Source organism: Phyllostomus hastatus, unplaced genomic scaffold (genome assembly GCF_019186645.2).
Source record: "Phyllostomus hastatus isolate PE091 unplaced genomic scaffold, TTU_PhHast_1.1 phas_contig_148, whole genome shotgun sequence".
In the NCBI taxonomy this organism is placed as follows: domain Eukaryota; kingdom Metazoa; phylum Chordata; class Mammalia; order Chiroptera; family Phyllostomidae; genus Phyllostomus; species Phyllostomus hastatus.
Genome location: NW_025333607.1, coordinates 9,035,995 through 9,059,541, shown reverse-complemented (window position 1 = coordinate 9,059,541; position 23,547 = coordinate 9,035,995). Strand labels below are relative to the sequence as shown.

General features: G+C 43.2%; 1 protein-coding gene across 1 annotated transcript in view; it reads left to right on the top strand.

The window, feature by feature from the left end:
- The first annotated feature begins 865 nt into the window (after positions 1 to 865).
- Positions 866 to 23,547, top strand: part of PLD5 (phospholipase D family member 5) — a 213,332-nt gene continuing 190,650 nt past the window's right edge. Inside the window, exon 1 of the mRNA XM_045816494.1 lies at positions 866 to 1,054. Coding sequence (XP_045672450.1) covers positions 866 to 1,054 — 189 coding nt within the window. The remainder of the gene's footprint in view (positions 1,055 to 23,547) is intronic.

The window sequence follows — 23,547 nt, the reverse complement described above, 5'->3', positions numbered from 1 at the left end:
AGTAGCGTGCAAAGCTCTACAAAACAGACGTCCTCGTGGCCATTTGCGGGGGGTTGCTAGGCACCCCCAATGCTCTAAGGACCCCGAGGTGGCAAGTTATTGAACTTTCAGAGTCAGGGGGCAGGGAGCCCGAGGAGTCAGGGCGGGCTGCGGGGGCGCTGCAGGCTGGCAGTGGGGGAAGGGCGGAGGTGGCTCCGGAGCTTCTCCAGATCCATCCCAGCGCCCGGCCGCAGGCGGGAGGAGGCGCGGAGAGCGCGCTCACTCCTCCAGGGGGCTGCTCGCCTTCAAGTGAAAATGCGGGAGGGAGCGCTGTAGCCAGTGGAGGACAGGCGGGCCCGCAGCCCAAGTCGGCCGCTCGGCCAGGGCGCGGCTGGAGGGGCGGCGGCGGCTCCACACTGCACCAACCTGCGGGCTCCGGCGGGCTCCGCCGCGGCGGCCCCTCCCACCGCACCGCCGCCTCCCCCAGCTCCCGCCCGGCCGGACCCTGGGTCCCAGTCGGTGCCGCAAGAAGCCGGCTTGCGGAGCGCCCGCTCGGGACGCCGCGGGTGACAGTGCGGCCACACCGCGCGCACCGCACTTCTGCCTCCCGGAGAAAGCTCCCTTCGGTCCCTGACTCCCTGTCGTACCCGCCCATCCTCCCCCTGTTTCCTACACCCCTCTCCTCCCCCGACCTCGCCCGGCCCACACCCCCCGCCCCTCTCCTCCGGAGCTGCCCCTCCCTCCCGGCCGTGCGCTCCCCGCGCTCCCCGCGCGCCCGCCCATTCCGTCTCCCGCTCCCACCCAGCCTCCTGCTCGCCCTCGGTGCCCCGCTCTCCGCGACCATCCCAAGCCCGCTGCGCTCCGCCCGCAGCCTGGTCATGTCAGGATGGAGATCCGGCAGCACGAGTGGCTCTCGGCCTCCCCGCACGAGGGCTTCGAGCAGATGAGGCTCAAAAGCCGCCCCAAGGATCCCTCGCCGAGCCTGACCCGAGTGGGCGCGAACTTCTACAGCAGCGTCAAGCAGCAGGACTACAGCGCCAGCGTCTGGCTCCGGAGGAAAGACAAGCTGGAGCACGTAAGGGCGCCTCGCTCCCTGGGGCCTCGGCCCGCACCTGCCGCGCGCGCACCCACCTACCCCGTTGGCCGCTGGAGCGCGCGGCGCTCTGGGACCTCGGCCGGTGGCCTGACTCCGAGGCCGGGCGACCGAGTCCTCCTTCCGATCCCGGGCGTCTTCTCCTGCACTTCCTTGCCCTAAGGACCGGGCGGTGGGGAGGGAAGGGGAGATACCTTTCCCGGGACTGCCTGGCCGCCGCCCACCTCGACCTCCCCTCAGACTTCCTCGCTGTAGGGCTCGTTTGCACTGTGCCTGGGGGTGCGGGGTGACAAGAAGTGGAACTGCCACAAGCGTGGTCGGAGGAACCCGGCGTTGCGCGGTAGTGGACTTTAGAAGGGGATTTGGGCGCATCTTTGGAGGCTATTTAACTCCGTCCACAAACTAACAAATTAAAAAATGCGTAAAGTTGTCGCCGCTGGCGACTCACCCTGGGGCCTCGTACCATCAGAGTTTTCTGTAGAGTGACCTCTGGGAGGAGCAATCGGCGACCCTCTCTAGCTGAGCCCAACTCGGGTGAGTTTGGCGGGTTGCCAGGAGCAAGAAAAAAGAAAGAGCCGGTCGCCCAGCGCCCCAGGAACCCACCACTGTGGGGGCGGGGGGGGGCTGAAGGGCGGGGACCTCCACTCCCATTCAGTGCAGGCTTCCCGCCAAGCATATACACGGGCTCTGGGCTGAGCCCCTGAGGGTCGTCATTCCGGAAGGCAGGTCCCTCCAAAGAGGCGTTTAGCGGATCCACAACTTCAAACCTGACCCATCAGCATCTCCTTAAACCAAATATTAAAGTGAAATAAAGAGGGTTATATCGAGTACAGCACAACCCGCTAAGGAGAGGATGGTGTTTCTTCCCGCGGAGCTGCATAATCTGAATTGAGTCTGCTCCTGGAATGTGGAGGTTCCCTTGTATTTGGGTCACAACGCCAGTTCTGCTAGAAAGGTAGGAAGGAGAACTTCTGGAACTCGCACGTCTCCCACCGCTGCACCACCTGAGTCCCATTTGCACCCTCCCCCCACCCTTCTCCTTTCCCTGAGCTTTGCTGAGACACGAGGAGGGAGCCCGCACAAAGGTATTTCTCTTACACTCTGAAAGGAAGGTCTCTACCGTTTCTCCAAGGGCCTGATAAAGTCACTGAAAGCTCAAATTTAAAGCTTTGATTTGGGGGATGGCTTCTGTCTTGTGGGTAGAGAACCGTTTCCTTAACATCAAAAGCATGTCTCATCCTTAAGACCAGGAAAGTACCTCATTGAAGATTTCTAGGATGGCGAGTTGTTGGAGAGGGAACTGTATCCACTTAAAAACGCAAGCTCTAGAATTAGCAAAGGTGGCGTTATTAGTTTAAAGAGGAGCAGATAGCATCCTCATGTAATTTGGCACTCGATGTTACCTGGTTTTGGTACCAGGGAGAATGGTCTGGCCTTAGGACGGTGATGCATCTTCATTTCAGCTTCCCTCGGAATGTGTGTTCATTTGCAGCTTGTGCTTTTAGCTGATCTATTTCCATTATTCTCTTACTGAAAATCAATAGTGCAGTCATCAATAGTGCAGTCTCCTATGAGTGTGTCCCCTTGAGTCATGACTGCATGCATCATATTTAAATGGTTCCCCCCATTTAGATTTTCACTGAAAGTACGAAGACACACTGGTACCAGGTGGGCCGCGGCAGCGTCACCTTTCTGGACAAGTAGGGGATGCTCAGCCACTCCTGAGAGCTGCAGACCAAGGAAAGGGGACTCTGGTGGTCTGGAAGCATGCGGGGATCTGTGCTTTCTTCTTCACTCAGGTGCTCCAGAAGAGAGCATTGTGTTCATTAAACAAATACACACACACGTACATGTATATATGTATATGTACATGTACAATATGTATATATGTATGTATATACATATATACACATATATGAATCACCTCATTTGTTATTTAAATTAATATATAGTGTGTTTGTTTGCTTTCTCAAATACATTTCCTGAAACGTATTCTGTTTTCCTCTATACTTGCTTTTAATTAGAAAGGGGGTTTTGCTTAAAAGAAAGTTTTCGTGATGTTGTTTTGCTCCTTTGAAACATGTGCAAACCGTTAAATAAAATAATATTTATGAAAGCGTGATGAAGAAGTTAAATTAGCATAAAAATGTAAATTTCTTTGAATTCCACTTCTGAGTGTTCAGAGTATATATCAAATGTTGTGTGTGTATTAGGATGTTTCAGGTAGTTTGGTGTTCGTTTCAAATTAGATAGTAGAAATTTAAAAGCCCATAACAAATGCTGCTTAGTGTATCATGGCCACACAAAGAGTGAAAATGGAATGCTGACTGTATTGTAGATGACGTTCTGGACATACGTGGCATCTTCAGATCTGGGTGTTGCAGATATTAGGATGAGTGTGTCGTGTGAAGTTCAAAGGTGACGGTAGCTTAGAAAAACCACCCTTTGTTCTGTCTAATCAGCTGGATGACCAATGATTTTCATTATGTTAAAAGTGAATTAATAGTTGTTATGGAGATCATGTGCATGAAAACAACCCACTGTTACCTTGCTGGTGCTTTAAGAGCCAATGTAGTATTAAGGGCAAAAATAAATTAGGGCTTCAGATGACGCTGGCACCGGGTCACTGCAGTGACGGGATTCCCTGAAATGAAACGTTGGGCCGTGCGTGGGCTCTGTCCAGACTCCAGAGGCGTTGCTTCCTCTGCAAGTCAGTAACACAGGGAAAGCTGACAACTAAAGAATAGATTTCCGCCCACTTCGCTGAAAGTGAGGATGCGTAGCTTCTTTCTCCTGTTCTAGTGTAAGGACTGTGTCCCCAGGCTGGACAAGAGAAAAGTGACATGAGCTGGTGCAGGGTTGGAACACTTCTGTAAATTTGATTCCTGTCCGTCAGTGGTCTGCTGATAATTAAGATGAACACCCATGCAGAAATAAATGTCTGTGAGGGAATTCTTCTCTTCGTAAGTCACGATTAGAAGCTACTAGGAAGACCAGTTTATACCATGGATTCTGGACATTGAACTCCACTTGGGAATTTCAGGGACAAGTAAAATTGCTGGCCATACGTAGAATGTTGTCGTACTACCTACAAACAGCATTTGTGGTTCTTTGATTGTTTTCCTCCCAGTTCTGCATCATAATGCCTGTGGCTATAGAAGGGTTAGGTGTGGGAAACAACAGAAGTCTATTCTCTGTGGGATCTGTATTTACTTTAGGTATAATGTGAAAGTGAGGTATGTGTTCTAGCAAAGCCAGAGGAGCACACGGACACCTCTTCAATGCCCCAGCCCCCCTCTGCTCAGCCGTCCCTCCCTGGGTCACTTGAGAGTCACCGTGTGGTTTCACCATCCAGAGACCAGCATGACATTAGACTACTGTCTGTTGGTGGTACATGGCCTGTTTGAACCTCTCTTTTTTTCCTGCAGAGTGGGAGAGGCTACTCTGCTTAGACACCTGGTTTTATGTTAGTTGTGCGCATGTAGAGGTTCCCAGATGCCTTGTTTTCTCTCGTGCATATTCGGTTTGCTTTGCTGAAGTGTGGATAAGAGCGGGGCTCAGCGTGGACAGACCTGGGTTTAGACTCTGATTCTACCTCTTATCAGCTCTGTGGTCTTAGGCAAAGTACTCACAGTCACCAGGATGGATGTACATGCTCAGTCCTCTGTAAAGGACTTGCAGGTTTGCTGGGATGATCCAAGGAGATCCTGGGGTGACGCGCAGTCTAATGTCGGGGACTCAACACGACAAAAGTATATGTTCCCCTCATGCTTCACGCCTGTGCAGGTTGACAGGTGGCTTGGTTCATTCGGGCTGCTATAACAGAGTACCTTGGACTGCGCAGCTGATACCCCACAAACATTTTATGTCTACAGTTCTGGAGGCTGGGAAGTTCAAGATCAAGGTGTGGGCAGATTTGGTGTCTGGGTTCATAGGCAGCCCTTTTCGTGGAGTCCGCACATGGTGGAAAGGGTGAGAGAGCTCCCCGGAGACTGTTTTAAAAGGGCACGAATCCTACTCACAAGGGCCCCACCCTCATGACCTAGTCACCTTCCAAAGGCCCCACCCCCGAATGCCAGCATGCTGGGTGTTAGGATTCAACATCCGAAATGGGGGAGTAGAGGCATCTGATTCTGGGGAAATACAAACATCCAGTCTGTAGCAACAGGAAAACCTCATTTTAGTTGTCTGAGCCAATGGAAGCTTCCTCCTGCTCATTGTTTTCATGATTGTCAAGGTTAGTTAATGGGATGCTGGCGAATCGTGCCATGCCTCTCACTGTTTCCGTCCAGAAGTGATACATCCTTTGGTCCCTTTTTATTGGCCAAAGAAAGCCTCATGGCTAAGGCTGCTTCAAAGAGGGTGAAGGGCCCTCACTGGTATGGCTCAGTTAGTTGGAACATCGTCTGTGGCCAAAAGGTTGTAGGTTCGATTCCTGGTTGGGGCACATGCCTAGGCTGCAGATTCAATCCCCAGTCCTGGTGCGGACGTCCCCGGCACGGGTGTGTGTAGGAGGCAGCCAATTGATGTCTCTCTCTGGCATCGATGATTCTTTCTCCCTACCTCTTTCTCTTCCTCTCTCTCTAGAAGCAATGAAAAAATGTCCTTGAGTCAGGAATATACATATTCTTTCCTTCAAGGGCGGGGAGAGGAAGAAAGGAAGGCAGAGTCAGCCAACACCCAGAAGAAAGAGAGAGAGAACATGCAGGACTTGCTCATTAGAATGACTACAACACATAGGCACCCAGCACAGGGCATGGCCCGTGTTCAATCTCACCACATGGGACCCACAAATGTAATTTCTTCTCAGACACTGCCTGCCTGTCTGGCTGGCGGAGCCCTCACACTATATGCAGAGATCTTCCACTCTTCCAACTGGAGATCAGCCTGTCTGCATAATAGTTCTGGACACAGGGTGTGCGGGTCCTTCGGCCAGCAAAGCCAACTCACCACCTGGAGCCTGTTAGGCTGCCTCCTTGCCTGGCCTCCAGTCTGTCCCCTGGGGTCCCAACTCTCTCCTGGGCAGTGGGCCCCTGCTGGCTCCCTGCCTGGCCATTCTGTGGCTGCCGACTCTTCTCTTTCTCTCTCTCTGCAGGCTCTGCTAGCCGAGACCAGCTCCTCGCTCGGTCCCCAACCCCTGCTTTCCTTTCCAGCTCTGCGCACAGTGACTCAGAAGGCCTATTTAAAATTAAGAGAGAGAGCAGAAGAGATCATTTGTAAAGAGTGGAACTTAGAGTCTTAGATGTTCGCATTTGTACGCAGCCTTACTTTCATGCTTGGTTTAGTAAGTGCCTCGCTTAAAAGAAACATCTCCTCTATGTGCGAATTTGCACCTGCTTAAATAGAGTTTATGTTGCCAGTGAATAGTAAATAAATGCCAAGTGCACACATGCCTCCTGGAATAAATTATTCACATGATGAGCAAGGAATAAATGGATGGGAGCAAACTTGGTCGCTGTGGTCTGGGCTGTCGTTATGTAAGGCTATTTATGTCCCACAGAGCAGATTCATGAAAGTATTATACCCCGCAGAGCAGATCGGTAAAGCACCAGAAGATAAAGTTCAACCTAAGGGAATGAGTCTTTGAAGTGTTCCATTAAAAATCAATCAAACAAACAAGCAGCAAATATCCCTTTCTATGTTTATGTATTATTGGCCTGACCGGATAATTTTAGTCGGGCAAACATTTACAAACATTAACATTTACCAGGATTATTTGCTGTGTGATTTTAGAGAAACAGAACAGACAGAGCCCGGGCCGAGGCAGGACTCGCTGCCTCTCTCTTTGGTTAAGAGATAAAAGTTGAACTGTTGAGTGGGTTCTGATGGATCTCACTGTTGTGTCCATTGTCGTGTTAGTTACTCTTGTAAGTAGCATATTTACCCCATTCATGGGCTTCTCTCACCTGGGCTGACATTTCAGTTTGTTTTGAAGAACCTTTGACTTCTTTGAACTCAGCTGGGTGTGGCTTACTGATTTATTTCAACATCACAGTCTGTGGTATCATGTTTAATATATTTAACTGGAGCCGTCCAAGTTACTGTATTTAAGATTTCTTTCCTTCCTTCTTACCTACGTATCCTAGCCACATACCACCTTCTGGCTAGTTCCTCTAAAAAGTTTTTCCTTCTCTTTACAGACTTCTGTATTATTTATCTCAGGTTTAAACCTATGTGACAGTTTTTCATTCTTCTATTTTTAGCTCCAAAGATTGAGAAATCTGATGAATCGTTTGAACTCCTGAGTTAAGGCTGTTGTGTTATGTGTTCGTGCTAAATTGGCTGATGGGGGGCTAGATAGGCAGAGGTAGACTTTGTGGTGAACTCTTGGCCCAGAAACTTTGCTTTCAGTGTGTGTATTGGGGACATTTAAAGCCACTGAATCGCCTAAGAGTCACACCTGCACAGATTGTGCTGTGTGCGTTTAGAGGACGGCATAAATGTTGAGAGCAGTGAAAATGCAAAACCGTGGTTGTTGAGAGACAGACCTTTTGTTGCCAAAAAAGTACGCTTCTGCTTTCTCAGAAACACAGAAAGATGGGCCCAGTTTCTGAACTCACATACCAAGCCCTTGAGCTTGGCAAACTTCCCAGGCAGACTTATTCACGTGCATTGGAAGACCTCACCGCTGTGTCACACGTGAAGGGGAGCCACCTGACCAGGTATCGTGAGACTGGCTGCCATGGTCACTGGGTGATAAATACGGTCCATCACCCTCTAAGGAGACAGCGAGCCTTGTGAACACACGGTTCCTCTGCACGGAGGCATCATTGTGCTCCTGCCAGTAAGCCCTGTGGTCTGATTCTTTGATAACATGAGGAGGTAAGCTGAGAAGATGGGTCTAATAGAGACAATAATTTAAAAAGCACTAACTGGCAAGCTCATTATTAACAGGCATTTACTGAGAGTATCTTGTGTGTGAAAGACACTTCATTAGGAGAGCGTGAGTACTTCATTGAACAAGCATTTATATGACATGCAGTGTTCCCAATGGGATGGAACATTCAATGATAGAGCAGGGTCCCTCCCTGAGGATGTTTAAGTTTTATAAATACAGTTATAATATAATTACAGTGCTGTGAATAATACAGAAAAGTGCAAAACAGTATAAGACCCTGCCTTCAAAGGTGTTGTTTAGACAAGGATAATATACAGCTAAAAAATAAGAAATGAATCCTGTCACATATAATGATAGCATATACCAAAGTTGTATTTATCCCATGATGCAAAGTTGACATAAAATTGGGAAATCAATTAAAGTAATGTGTCACATTAACAGAACAGAGGTAAACCCATGTGATTATCCCAAGAGATGAAGTAAAAGCATTTGATGAAATTCTCTACCTGTGATTGATAAAATTCTAAATGACCTGGAAGTCAAAAGAAACTTAAATTTTCTGATAAGGATTTCTTTAAAAAGATCAGAGTTAATGGTAAAATATTGAAAAATTGTGTAGATTGTGAGACAGGGATGTCCACTCCCATGATGTCTGTGCAGCATTGTACAGGAGGGTTGTAGCCAATGCAATAAGGCAAGAAATAGAAATAAAAATATAGGAATTAAAAGGAAGCAATAAAATTGTTATTATTAGCAGATGACATAATTGTGTACATTTGGAAATCCAAAGTAAACTACAGATACAGTTAATGAATTAATGATAATATCTTTGGGTTTATCACAGACACTGGATACAAAGTCAATACACAAAATTAAATTAGGAAAAATCAATTCCAAAATAAAACTGAAAACCATTAGCGTTCACACTAGCATGAAGACATCGAATACTTAGGAATAATTCTAGCATAAAAGTTTCAAATCCTTAATGAGACTGGTAAGGTCTCTTTAATTCTCTCCCAGATTGATCTATAAATACATTTTCAATGAAAATCCCAACAAGTTTGTGTGTGTTGAAAAATGGATATACAATTTATGTGGAGTTGCAAAAGGCCAAGAATAGCCAAGACAATCTTGATGAAGAACAGTAGATGGCTCCTGCAGATAGCAAAACTTATTCTAAAGCTAGGTTAATTAGAGCAGGGTGGTTTGGTGCCAGGATAAGGGACCAGATCAGTAGACAGAATGGAGAGTACAGAACAGACTTGTGTATATTTTATTGTTGACAGGTACTTGATTGATGACAAAAGTGGCAGGCACAGAAGTGCTCTGGGAAAGAGATGGGCTTTTAAAGAATGATGTTGAGTCAGTTATGTAACTACATTAAAAATGGACCTTGAGCCCTGGCTGGTGTGGCTCAGTGGGTTGAGTACTGGCCTGTGAACCAAAGAGTCAGTGGTTTGATTCCTGGTCAGGGCCCATGCCTGGGTTGCAGGCCAGGTCCCCAGTGTGGGGCATGTGAAAGACAACCACTGATTAATGTTCCTCTCCCTCTCTTTCTCCCTTACCCTCTCTCTAAAAATAAATGAAATATTTTTGAAAAAATGGACCTTGACTTCTCTTTTTGGCACACACAAAAGTCAGGTAGATATGGGTTATAGAACTAAATTAGAAAGTGAAACAATGAAACTTCTAGAAAATAATATAATAAAAAACCTTCATCAAGTTGGATTAGGAAAATATTCAAAAGAAGTTTAATAATCCCAATTTGTTAAGATCAGTAAACTGAGCTACATCAACTTCAGTAATTTTGCCTATAAAAGAGTCCATTAAGAGAATAAAAAGGCATGCCACAAAGCAGAAGGGTATATATATATATTTTTTTCAACACACATTCTGATTGAGAGTTTTAGCTAGAATATATAAAGAGCACCTACAAATCAATAGGAAGAACATAGACAACCCAACAGAAAAGTGAGCAAGATGTTTAAACAAGAAAGTGTGCTTGATGTCATCAGTCATCATGGAACTAAATAGTTAAAGTCATACACCATTATACAGTCATCAAAATGGCAGAAATTTAAATGATTGACGGTAACAAGTTTTGATGAAAACGAGGAACATCTCTGGCTTTCATGAGTTCTGGCAGGGCTGTAATTCATAGGGCCACTTTAGAATAGTGTTAGCAGTATCTAGTAATTTGAATACAGGTATACCTATGACTCAGCAGTTTTAAGTGTATATATATCAAACAAATATGTGTTCATGTGCACCAAAGACACGTACCTGAATGTTTATTGAAGCTTTGTTTTAGTAGTTCTCAATAGGATGCATCCATAATATCCAGTATAGTTGAATATTCCATTTTCTAATATCTAATATCCTAATACCCAATATAGTTGAATGGATAATGAACTCTAATTTATTCATACAATGTAATACATTAAGCAATGAAAAGAGTTTAATTATAACCATACATCTCTCTCTATATATATGCATTAATGTGGATGACTTTCAGGCTTGATTGAAATGAAGACAGATACATGAGAAGACCATAGGATTCAATTTATGTGGAAAAAACAGGCAAAGCTAGATTATGGATATAAAAATCAGTATTAATGACTACCTTTGAGGGTCAAATGGATACAAGGGAAGCTTCTGGAGGACCAATAGTGTTTTACCTCTTTTTTTAGGAAGTGGTTACAAAGCAACATTTATCAAGCTGTACCCTGAAGATTTGTGCACTTTATGTCTGCTATACTTCAGTGATGGCTTAGTAAAAATAAGTAAAATGTAGATAGCATCCTTCCCTTGCTTCCTGCTTGTCTCTGGCTATACCCTTCAGACTCTGTGCCTCCAGCCTACTGTCTCCAGCGCATAGACCTGGGGTTGTGACGCCTTCTGTCATTGTTGTTTCCACATGGGTGACTCTTACTTGTCACCTCCCCGCATGTGGCATCCTGCATCCTTGCTTCTCCTCTCCCCGACCACTAGCTTGCAGCAGCCTTCCATGTCCTCCCTGATAAATATTTCACTCTGTGTTCTGATGGTGTGTTTATTTGTCTTTTCCACTGGACCGTTCATTCTTTAATAAATCCTTAATGAGCTCCCTTCAGGAGCAGTTGTTTAGTGAATTGTAACTCCTGGGGCTGAGAAACCTTGAATTGCTCCTGTCCAGAGAAGGTGTTCAAAGGAGGCTTTGCCCTGGGCAAACATTTGCATTGGGCCTTAGGTGCCCAAGACAAAGCACTGCTGGGTGGAGGACTGGCATGAGCCAAGGCTTTGAGTGGAATCTTGGCAGCAAAAAGCATGTTTGGAAGATCAGTGAGTTAACTAGCATGACCAGGGTTTGCTTAAGGGGACATTGGCTGTGAAAACACAAGGTAGATCAGGATGAGACCTTAGAGGGTTTGAGGATTTGAATGGTAAGCTGAAGGTGTTGGGCTGTATTCTATAACAAAGGAGAAATATTTAAAGAAAGAGGCACTCTGGAGAGTTCAGGCTTCAGAAAATCTGCTGGTGGCATGAGGTGTTTAAGAATGAGAGCTGGAATCGGGGGGGTGTGCACTGTCAAGGTTCTTTTAGTGGTAGAGATGGGAAGGCACAAAAATGTGTGGCAGAAGTAGAAAAGTGGAGGCGGGGGCAGATGCAAGAACTATTGTGAACTCAGAGTTCATGGGACTCGGTGCTTTGCTGGGTGAGGGGAGTCTGAGAAAGCTCAGCCATTCAGCAGACATTACTGGGCCGGGGATGTCCCAGACATTGTAACTGGCAGGCTGGAGACAAGTACAAGGATGAACAGGGAAAATTCCAAAAACTCCTTGAGAGTTGGAATTCTGCCCTATTCATCTTTGTGTCTTGGACCCAAGCCACTGCTACTCTCCTGATCCATAATACCAACATTTTGATGATTATAATTAATGAAGATTCCGATTCCTGCTCCCTGCAAGGAACTGAGCTTCAGGCTTGAGAAGATTCCCATGTCTACAATTGGGCCTTTGGCCTCAGTTGCTTATGATCGAGCCCTTCAGAACTCAGCTTAGCTTTCACTTTTAAACCTAAAGCCTGGTTAGGTGCCCCTCCTGTGTGGTTCCCTAACATCAAGTGCAGGCATCTTTCATAGCACTTAATGCACTATTTCTTTAATTGCCTAATTCATGGTCTATCTTTTACCTTCAGTGGAAAATGTGAAGACAGCAATGTTGTCTTATTCACAATGTACCCTTAATGCCCAATGTGGTGGCTGGTAGACATCCAGCATTGATTGACTTGACTTTTACTGAAATAGTGGGTGAATAAATGAATGAATGAATGGTTGATTGAATGAATGAATGAATGGTTGAATGAGTGAATATGTGCTTAGGGAGGCAGGACTTACAAGTGGAAAAGAACAAAGTGCCACATACTGCTTGCCAAAGACATGCTACAGACATTAAATGCAACAAGAATTGAGTAGAAAGAAACATCAGAAGCTCCATGAGAAACTACTGAAAAGGGTTATGATCAAATGTCAGCTGGAGAAAAGAATGCATTAGGCTGCATCTAAACCATCCACAGGTTGAGATGCATTAAATTTGTTTTAGCCTTGGGAAGTGGGGGATTCATGGCCACTGTAGTGGCCTATTCGAATGTCTAATGCTATTACTTAGAGTGAATTTTTTTGGTTTTAATTGCTATATATCTTTATTTTTATGAGTCAAGAGGTGAACATTAACTTTTTAACTTCTCCCAAGTATGCTCTGGTACGGCTTGTTGTCATTTCTAAATCTGCTCATTCATTATTTAGCATATGGCCGGCTCTGGCTGAGTGCACTTGATTTGAGATTGTAAGACAGACACTCCGCAGCAGGGAGTGTGTCAAAATGGCCCAAATCCCCTTAAAGACCTACCAGGCTTGATCCTTAAGAATCTCCCACTATGATTTCCGGGCTTGTCTGTTTCTAAACGTTTTCCATTCCCTAAGATCTTCTTGCTCTAATCCATGACTGATGCACACATTGCTTAAAACCTGCCCTGTAAGGGTCCTAATGTATCTTTTTTAAAAATAAACTTTCGTTTTGGAATACATTTAGAGTTATGGAAAACCTGCAAAGATAGGAAGGGTGTTTCCTGTACATTCCTCACCTATTTCAGTTTCCTATTAAATTCCAAACTCTAGGCTTTATTAGAATTTCAGCAGCTTTAAAATTAATGTCCTTTAATGTACCACAACCCAATCCAGGTACCACATTCCATTTAGTTGTTGTGTGTCCTTAGCCAACCTCTGGTCTGGGAAAATTTATCATCTTTCATGACCTTGATGGTTTTTTTCCAGCTTTATTGAGGTATAATTGACTAATGTAATTGTAAGATTATATTAGTGAACATTGGGGTGATTTAATGTATTATGCACCTATTGTGAAAGAGTCCCATCATCATATCACGGAAAACATCCATCATCTCACATATTTATCTTTTTTGGGGGAGGGTGTGAGAAGATGTAAGTTCTGCTCTCAGCAAATTTCCATTATATAACAGAGTTATCGACTATAATCACCATGTATCTCTGAGATCCTCAGAAGTTCTTCATCTTAAAACTGCAAGTTTGTCCCCTTTACCAGACTCTCCCCATTGCCTCCAGCTCCCCAGTGGTTCTCCTCTAGTTCTATGAGTTAGACTTTTTTTTAAGATTTTATTTATTTATTTTTTTAGAGAGGGAAGGGAGAGAGAGAGAAAGACATCAATGTGCAGTTGCTGGGGGTCATGGCCTGCAACCCAGGCATGTACCCTGACTGGGAATCGAACCTGTGACACTCTGGTTCGCAGCCTGAGTTAGACTTTTTAATTTAGATTTTACATATTAGTGATACCATGCAGTATTAGTCCTTCTCCATCCAGCTTATTTCACTTACATAATGCCTTCAAGTTCCTCCATGTTGTTGCAAATGACAGCATTTCCTTCTTTCTCGTGACTGAATAATACTTTATCTCTCCCTCTCTCTCTCTCTCAAGTCATCTGCTGATGGACACTTAAGTTGTGTTCCTGTCTTGGCTATTGGGAATGCTGGGGTCTTCCTTTCCTTTGGACAACACCCAGAGTAGAATTGTTGGATCACACAGTGGTCCTATTTTTAATTGTCCGAGGAACCTGTGCAGTGCACACTGCTTCCCATAGCGGTGGCACCAACTTACACTCCCAGGAATGGTGCACAGGGTCCCCTTTTCTCCACATCCTTGCCAACACATATTTCTGGGGGGGTTTTTTGATGATGGCATTCTGACAGGTGTGAGGTGACATCTCATCGTAGTTTTGATTTTCATTTCCCTGATGATTAGGGATGCTGAGCATCTTTTCATGTGCCTGTTGGCCATTTGCATGTCTTCTTTAGAAAAATATCTATTCAGATTCTCTGCCTATTTATTTATTGGATTGTATTTTGCTGTAGAGTTACATTAGTTATTTCTATATTTTGGATATTAATTCCTTGTCATATATGGGATTTGCAAGTATTTTTTCCATTTGGTACACTGCTTTTTTAAAATATTTTAATAATGGTTTCTTTTGCTGTACAGAAGCTTTTTAGTCCGATGTAATCCCACTTATTTATTTTTGCTTTTGTTGTCTCTGCTTTGGTGTCAAATCCAAAAAAAATCACCAAGATTGATATGTGGTTTACTGCCTGTGTTTTCTTCTAGGAATGTTACGGTTTCAGGCCTTACACTCAAGTATTTAATCCAGTTTGAATTAATTTTGGGGTCTGGTGTAGGACAGGGCTCCAGTCTTACTCTTTTGCACGTGGCTGTCCAGTTTTCCCAGCATCACTTATTGAAGAGACCGTTCTTTTCCTTTTGTATATTGTTGGCTCCCTTATTATAAACCAGTTGTCAATTGACCATATTATACATGAGTTTAATTTGGGGCTCTTTTTTCTGTTCTGTTGGTCTCTGTGTCTGTTTCCATGTCATTATGACACTCTTTATTACCATAGTGTTGTCATACAGTTTGAAATCAGGGAGCATGATGTCTCCGGCCTTATTCTTCTTTCTCAAGATCGCATTGGGTATTTGAAACCTTTTATGGTTTCATACACATTTTAGAATTGTTTGTCCTATGTGTGTGAAAAATGCCATTGGAATTTGAATGGGGATTGCATTAAATGTGTAGATTTCTTTGGGTAGTATGACCATTAATTCTTCTGATTCATGAATGTGGAATATCTTCCCATTTATTCATGTCTTCTTCAACTTCTTTCATCAGTGTCTTATGGTTTTCAGTGTACAGGAGTTTCGCCTTTTAGCAAAAACTCATATAAAGATTTTTTTAAAAAGGCACCAAACAACAAATGGGTCAAAAAAGAAATCGGAAAGAAAACTGAAGACAAATGAAAGGGAAATACAGCACATCAAAGCATATGGATGCACCAAAAGCAGTTTTAGGAGGGAAGTTCGTAGTGATAAATGCCTCCATTAAGGGAAAAGAAAAAGCTCAAACAGGCAACCTACTTTACTCCTCAAGACACTAGAAAATGAAGAAAAAAACTAAACTGAAAGTTAACAGAAGGAAGTCAACAGCAAAGATCAGGATGGAAATAAATGAAATAAAGACTAAAAGAAAATAGAAAAGATCAACAAAAGTAAAAACTGTTTTTTAAAAGATAAACAAAATAGGCAAGCCTTTAGCTAGATTTCCAAGAAGAAAATAGGGGATAACTCAAATAAAATTAGAAATAAAAGGGGAGATAACTACCATGGATACCAAACAAATACAGAGGATCATGAGACCACTACGAACAGTTAGACACCAAACCATGAACAACGCAGAAGACCAAGGCAGAATCATGAAGAAATAGAAAATTTTAACAGACCAGTTACTAGTAAGGAGATTGAATCTGTTGTTGAAAACCTTCTAACAAACAAAAGTTCAGGACCAGATGGCTTTACTGGTAAATTCTACCGAACATTTAAAGAAGAATTAATACCAATTCTTCCCAAATTTTTCAAAAAATAGAACATGAAGGAGCTCTTCCAAACTTATGAGTCCAGCATTACCCAAACCTAAATGAGGATATTACAAGGAAAGAAAATTACAGGCCAGTATCACTGATGAACATAGATGCAAAAATCTTCAACAAAGTCTCAGCAAACCAATTTCAAGAGTGCGTTAAAAGAGTCAGACCCCATGATCAAGTGGGACTTATTCCAGGATGCAAGGATGGTTCAACTTCCACAAACTAATTAATGTGCTACACCTCATAAACAAAATGAAGGCAAATAATCCTATGATCATCTATCTCAATAGATGAAGAAAATTCATTTTATAATATTACAAATCCATTCATTGAATGTTCTGTAAATATCTAAATCCATCTAGTCTTATATATAGTTTTAGTTGAAGAATTCCTTATTGATTTTCTGTCTGGATGATCTAGTCATTATTGAAAATGGGATATGGACGTCCCCTAATATTATTGTATGGCTGTATATTTCTTCCTTTAGGTCTGTTAATATTTGCTCTATATATTTAGGTGCTCCTGAGTTGGGGGCCACATGTGTTCTATCCTCCTTTATCATTAGGGGGTCATATGTGTTGACCTCTTTATCATTGTATAATGACCTTCTTTGCCACTTACTGCAGTCTTTGACTTAATGTCTATGTTGTCTGATGTAAGTATAGCTGCCTCTGTTTTCTTCTGGTTTCCATTTGCATGGAGTGTGTTTTTCCATTCCTTTACTGTCACTCTGTGTGCTTGAATCTGCAGCGAGTCTCTTGTGGACCATATCTCTATCTCTTTTTTAATCCACCATCCACTCTGTATCCATTGATTAGAGAATACAGTCCATTCACATTCAGAGTGATAATTATTGTTAGATGTGGACTTACTATTTCAATTTTGTTCATTGTTTTCAGACTTTTTTGAGATTAATTTGCTTCTCTTTCTTTTGCTTCCTCACTTGTGACTTCATTCTTTTTGTGGCGGTCTGTTTAGATTCCTTTCTCTTAATCTTTTGTGCATATATTACATGTTTTTGCTTTGTGGTTACCATGAGGCAAATAAAAATGTTATATATATATATATATATATATATATATATATATATATATAAGATTTTATTTATTTATTTTTAGAGAGAGGGGAAGGGAGGGAGAAAGAGAAGGAGGGAAACACCAATGCATGGTTGCTCCCTGTGTGCCCCACACTGGGGATCGGCCCGCAGCCCAGGCGTGTGCCCTGACTGGGAATCAAAACAACGACCCTTTGCTTTGCAGTCCAGCAGTCAATCCACTCAGCTGCACCAGCCAGGGCAAAATATGTTATATTTATAACAGTGTATTTTAAGCTAATATCAACTTAAGTTTGAACTTGTACTAAAGTTGTATATTTTTATTTCCCCTGCAGCGTTTTATGTTTTTGATGTGACTATTTACATTTTCACTTTATGTATCATTAATAAATTATTGTAGTTATGGTTATTTTTATTTCTTTTGCCTTTTAATCTTCATGCTAGACTAATAACTAATTTGCCCTCCACTACTGCAACATTAGAATATTCTGCATTTAACTGTGTATTTACTTTTACCTGTAAGTTTTACACGTTCATAGGTCTTCCTGTTATTAGTTAGCATCCTTTTATTGGAGCTTGAAGAGCCCCTTCAACATTTGTTGGAGGGCTGGTTTAATGGTAATGAATTCCTTTAGCTTTTGCTTGTCTGGAAAACTCTTCATGTCTCCTCCAGTTCTGAAGGACAACTTCGCTGGGTAGAGTGTTCTTGATTGGCAGGGGTTTTTTTTTTTCTCATTTGTTTACAGGGTAAGGCAAAAGTAGGCTTACAGTTGTGAGTACATGAAACAATTTATTCTTGCATTATTAATTATTTTATTTTTTTTCCGTATGAACAACTGTAAACCCACTTTTTCTCCACCCTGTATTTTAGCACTTTGAATATATGGTGCCACTCACTTCTTGTCCATCAAGTTTCTGCTGAAAAGTCTGCTGTTAGTCTTAGGGTGGGTTCCTTACATATACTATGTTGCTTGTTTCTTGCTGCTTTTAAAACTCTTTCCTTGTGAGAACTTTTGACAATTACAGTGTGTCTTGGGGTGGATCTCTTTTGACACATTTTATTTAGAACTCTCAGGGCTTCCTGGATCTGGATGACTATTCCTTTTCCTACGTTAGGGGAGTTTTTTGGCTATTACTTATTTAGATGAGCTTTCTGCTCCTTTCTTTGTCTGTTCTCTTCTGTCTCTGCCTCCTCTCTCTCTCGTCTCCTTCTGGGACCCTAGAACGTGGATATTGGTCTGCTCCATGCTGTTCCATAAGTATTATAAAATATTGTTAGTGGTTAAAGACCTCCCTCCCCCACCAGAGATCACCAGCCTATGTGTGCTAACGAAACATCTCCAAGCAGAACCAAAAGAGCTGGGTGAAAAGAGAAGGAACTATGGTGAGATAGACATTGAGATGCTTGAGGGCGTGAAGCACTCTAAGGGGGACACACTTCTGGGGTGGCATTTCAGCTGTGTGAAAGTGGGGAGAGTGTGCATTTGTCTCTGGCGTCTCCCAGCCCTCATTTCAAGATGCTTCTTCCCAAGTACGGTCAGCCTGAATGCCTGCTGGGCTCCCAGCAAGAAGCCAGGCACTTCTGGCTTTCTCGTCCTTCTAACTCCCTACTTAGACCATGAACGTAGGCCTAGTGGGCACTTATTCATAGGGGTATCCTGTAAACCAAGAAAATGAATCATCATTATAATTGTAGCTCTTTTCACTCTAGGAAATGTTACAAAAAACAGAGTGATGGCCAGATAACCATTCCTAGGGCTTTGCTTAAGTGGCTTGTGAAAGAAATGTTTTACTATCATTCTACCTGTTTTCTTGAACACAACCAAAGATGGATAGGGTGCTTATATATCCTCTGAGTGTAAAGAAAGATGAAAGAAAAGGAGATGACCAGGGGCCATGTGGGTTGGATACAATAAAGCTGATGGATTGGCGTTAGTACTGTTGGAGCATCAGCCATGAACCCCACACACACAGGGAGCATTTGAAAGGCAGGCCTTGCTTTCTACGGCTTGCATAAAGTTGCCTTTCTGATTTTTTAGGATCCCTTTTTTTCTATTTGGATACGTCACTTCCCCCGGTCTTATACTGGGTTTAGAATAACTATCCAAGCCTTGGTGCTGAGGTCAAGGAAAGGAAGTCGAGAGGTGGGGAGAATCTGAGCGTTGAGGAGATAGGCAGGCAACAAGGCTTGGAGGTCCAGACGCACTACTGGGGATGGGGGAGTGTTCACCTGAGTTTAGTCTTTTATCTCTTTCCCGTGTTTACAGGCAGCACTGGAGGGTGTGCTTCTCGTGCACAGAGCAAGATGAGAAACTTGCCAGTGTGGCAACTTTTAGGGTCTCTGGATTTTTGATTAAGACCTTGACACATAATACACTTGGCTATTTTTGTTTGCTCACATAGGGAAAGGCTGGTGAGAATGAACATGCATTTCCTTTACTTAGGAACTTGACAAACTATTTCTGTAGAGCTGCTGGTCAACAATAAAAATGGATTAAATTTTTTTTTCATTGATAAAATTACTTAAAAGCGAAGTTCAATGTCTTTCATGGGTCGAGAACAGTGACTTCTTATTTCCGTACATTAGCTTTGATTCCCGCTAAAATAAACAGGCCACTACCTCGCCCCACACCTATTCTGAATCTCTCGCTTACCTGTTTCACACTAAACATAAGAAGGTAAATGGACTTCAGGGTAAAACTTTTGGGAGGTTGTTTGTGCTATTAATCTAGAAAGACATTTCCTTTTTTGTATGAGCAGAGTAGACTGATGATTACATTGAGACTTGTGTTGTTTCAGCCAATGGGCTTCTTTGAAGGAGAAAGAGACATCATATGATCTTTGCCTGAATGTAATTCCAAGATTACTTGTCCAAGCCAAGTAGGATATTAGGTGAATGGACTGATCATTACATGAATATTTATGTCTGTAGCTTGGGATAGTTACCAACAAGGGGTGGAAGTCCACATGGGTGATTTAGTATTTTATTGACTGTCATTATCTCCACAGTGAAAGGACTGTCATTCTCACAAGGAAGGATCTTTCTAGCGCAGCACCTTCCTAAAAAGAGTTGGGGGTCATAGCAAAGGCGCCCTGAAGTGTAGAGGCCAGCTGGCCCGCTAGCCTTGCTCACTCCTGCCCAGCACCCCTGATTCCGATTTGTGTCTCAAAGTTTACAGCCATCACACTTGATTGAGTTTCAGGGTTGCTTGTCAAAATTTAGACCCAGTCTATGAAATCGCTAAACGGCAGTGGTCTGCTGTCCTCAGAGCGTTTCTGAACCAGAAACAAAATTTTGAGTTTTAAGATCTGTAAGTGAGGAGGGATCACAAGAATTTCTAGACACCAGCTCTTCTCAGGAGCTCGGTTGTCAGGGGAGAAGCATGGACTGGAGGGGCAGGCTGCTCCTTCTGGGAAACGGGCGCTTGCCGAGGGTGCCGCTTCCCGCTGCCCACCAGCGCTTTACTCTTTCAGAAGCGTGGTAACCACCCTTCCCTTGGGTTCCCGAGAAGAAAAACGAGAACATTTGTACTGTCTCAAGCAGGTGCTACATATTTGTTTCTCCACTATTGTGGGTGTTTTTTTTTAAAGCCTCGTACATTTTCGACGCCTATGGTTGTGTTTGCGGGTCTTTTATGATGCCGTCACTCTGCTTGGATGCGCTGGGCTCCGAGGGGGAAGGGTAGCAGTTTCTCGGCAGACTGATTGGCGTTTGGACGTGGAGGTGCTTGAACTGTGCAAGCTGAGAGACAGTGGCCTTCACCTTGTCTGTCATCTCCAGGTCAGACGATGGCATTTGCAGTTGCCAGCTCAGATGGTAAGTCTCTCTTTCTCTGGTCCATTACGTGAAATCACAGGATCCAGAGGTGATGCCCAGAACCTTCCCGTGGTGTCGGTGGAATACAATAAAGTCACAAACGTATTAAAAATATATGCCCCTCACAGCTGCTCTTAGAAATACATCTTTATTTAGAAAAGCCCTCCTGATGCCTAATTAAATTTTCTTGTTACAAATAAACCCATTTCCCCATTGTTCTGGCCTCCTTAGAACAGAATAAAAAGCACAGACTCTGTAGTTTTTTTTTAAGGGGAATAGCTTTAAAATATCAGTTTAATTTCATATTAAATGTTAATTTTTCAAATTTCAAATCACATTTTACTTTGCATTTTAGCAGTAAAAAATTTTTAAAATTCAGATTAATTATAAAAACGAAGTTTTTAAAAAAGTCTGTGTGAAAAATGAAAACCTAAAGAACATTATTTTTTTCTAGGGGGAAACCGCCTTTTCCCCAAGTAGTCAAATGGTATGTTTTAGAGATGTAAATTTCTAAAGCAGAGATGAATAAACATGGATGCTTAAAAGTGAACTCGAGCTACGAGATCACTCTGGGGCGAGCTTGGAGTTTAGTTCTAGATGTTACAGTACAAGGAGTGCTTCCACAGGTGGGGGCGGGGATTTGACAGGAACCCCCCCCACCTCGTGAACGCTGGGAGCTAGTCTGTCTGCCCTGCAAAGGTGCTGAACATTCTGGCTCTGTTCTGGAATGAGGACTCCTAAGTGGGCCTGTGAGTCGCAGAGTCCAGGACGGGGCTCCTCATGCATGTTGCAGTTTAACAGGCTCTTGAAGGGTACTCACTTGTTGACACCCTTTTTTTAAAAAAAGATTTTATTTTATTTATTTTTAGAGAGGGAAGGGATGGAGAAAGAGAGAGAGAGAGAGAAACATCAATGTGGGGTTGCTGGGGGTCATGGCCTGCAACCCAAGCATGTACCCTGACTGGGAATCGAACCTGCAACCCTTTGGTTCGCAGCCCGAGCTCAATCCACTGAGCTACGCCAGCCAGGGTTGACACCCTTATATGTCCATTTTTTTTCCCAAGATAAGCTCCTAAAATAAATCAGTTGAAGAGAAACCAGTTGCTTTTGACAGAGCTTTATTTTAAAGACTGGTGATTTAAGTAATACATTCTGAGAGGTACCTGTGGAGGCACAAAACATCATTATTTCCTCCCACCTTTCTAAGTTCTTCTGTCTGAGCTTATAGTCAAATTAACACGGGACAGACGCAGTGGTGCCGTAAGAATATGAGAACCAAAGACTTATGGGGCAGTGCAGGCTTATGCCATTTTGGACAAAGGAGAAAGGGTCTGAGACACCAGAGGTGGATGAGAAGGAGTAAATGTATGGGAATCAAATTCTTTCCTGGCCACTCAGAAACTGTGAGCACTGAGGGAAGGTCGATGAACAGGCTATGCTAGATTGTTCATGGCTGCCATGTTGAGTTCATATTATGATGCTAAGGTGATGCTCCCTCTTTTTTTTAAAAGACTTTATTTTTATTTATTTTTAGAGAGGGAAGGAAGGGAGAAAGAAAGAGAGAGAGAAACATCAATGTGCAGTTGCTGGGGGCTGTGGCCTGCAACCCAGGCATGTGCCCTGACTGGGAATCGAACCTGCGACACTTTGGTTCACAGCCGGCGCTCAATCCACTGAGCTACACCAGCCAGGCAGTGATTCTTCCTCTTTAAGCAGGTTTTTCTATTCGAATTCCTTTAGGCAGGTAAATGGAGAGGGTCACAGGTTTCTGAGTCTTTGGTTTCTTTTTCTTTTTCTTCTTTTAAACATCCTTTTTTCTTTTAGTAAAGATTTTATTTATGGGTTTTTGGAAAGAGCGGAAGGGAAGGAGAAATAGAGGGAGAGAAAGAAGACTGTGTGGTTGTCTCTCATGCGCCCCCTACTGGGGACCTGGCTTGCAACCCAGGCATATGCCCTGACTGGGAATCAAACTGGCAACCCTTTGGTTTGCAGACTCATGCTCAAGCCACTGAGCTACACCAGCCAGAGCTCTTTAAAAAAATTATTTATTTTTAGATAGAGGAAGAGAGGGAGAAAGAGAGAGAGCTTTACTGCTTAATGCCGCGAAGTTTAGGAGTAGTGGATTTCATAGCTGTAGATAGTTGGAACGTTTCCTAAAAAAAAAAAAAGGAGATTGTAGTCTTCAGAGTTTAGCCCTTATGTGGCCCATCCTACTGCCGGTTGCATTACAGTAGAACAAATAAGCAAACCGAAGTACAAAGTAAGAAGAGGAGAAAATCGTAGAAGAAAGAAAAAAGGTAGAAAAAGCAACAGATGTAGATACAGATAACTATACAGATAGACATAGATAAAGGCTCAGGTTCATTATTAGCATAACTGTTTGTTATTAGACTTTGCTTCCAAATTCTTGGTAATACCCAGTTCACTTAGTTAATGAAGCCCTTTGCTACATTTGGTATCCTTTCTGCTAATTTTTGTTTCTTAATGGAATCTACTTTTGTAGCACATTAGAGCCTGAGGAAAGGAGCAAATGTGGTCCCAACTTTTCCCTAATTATCTCCTCTGAGATATTAATGTGCCATAAACACACAAAAACGGCTCATTTAACTAACAATCAAGTAGATGCACATCAAGAGTAAAACTTGTAAATGGTAAAAACCCCTTTCTCTAATAATTTGGCAACCTACATCTAAAGAATTAGTACTGTTAATACACTTTCGCCTGGAATTGTCTTCTTTCATAAATTTATTTGAAGGAAATGGATAGACATGCATACAAATA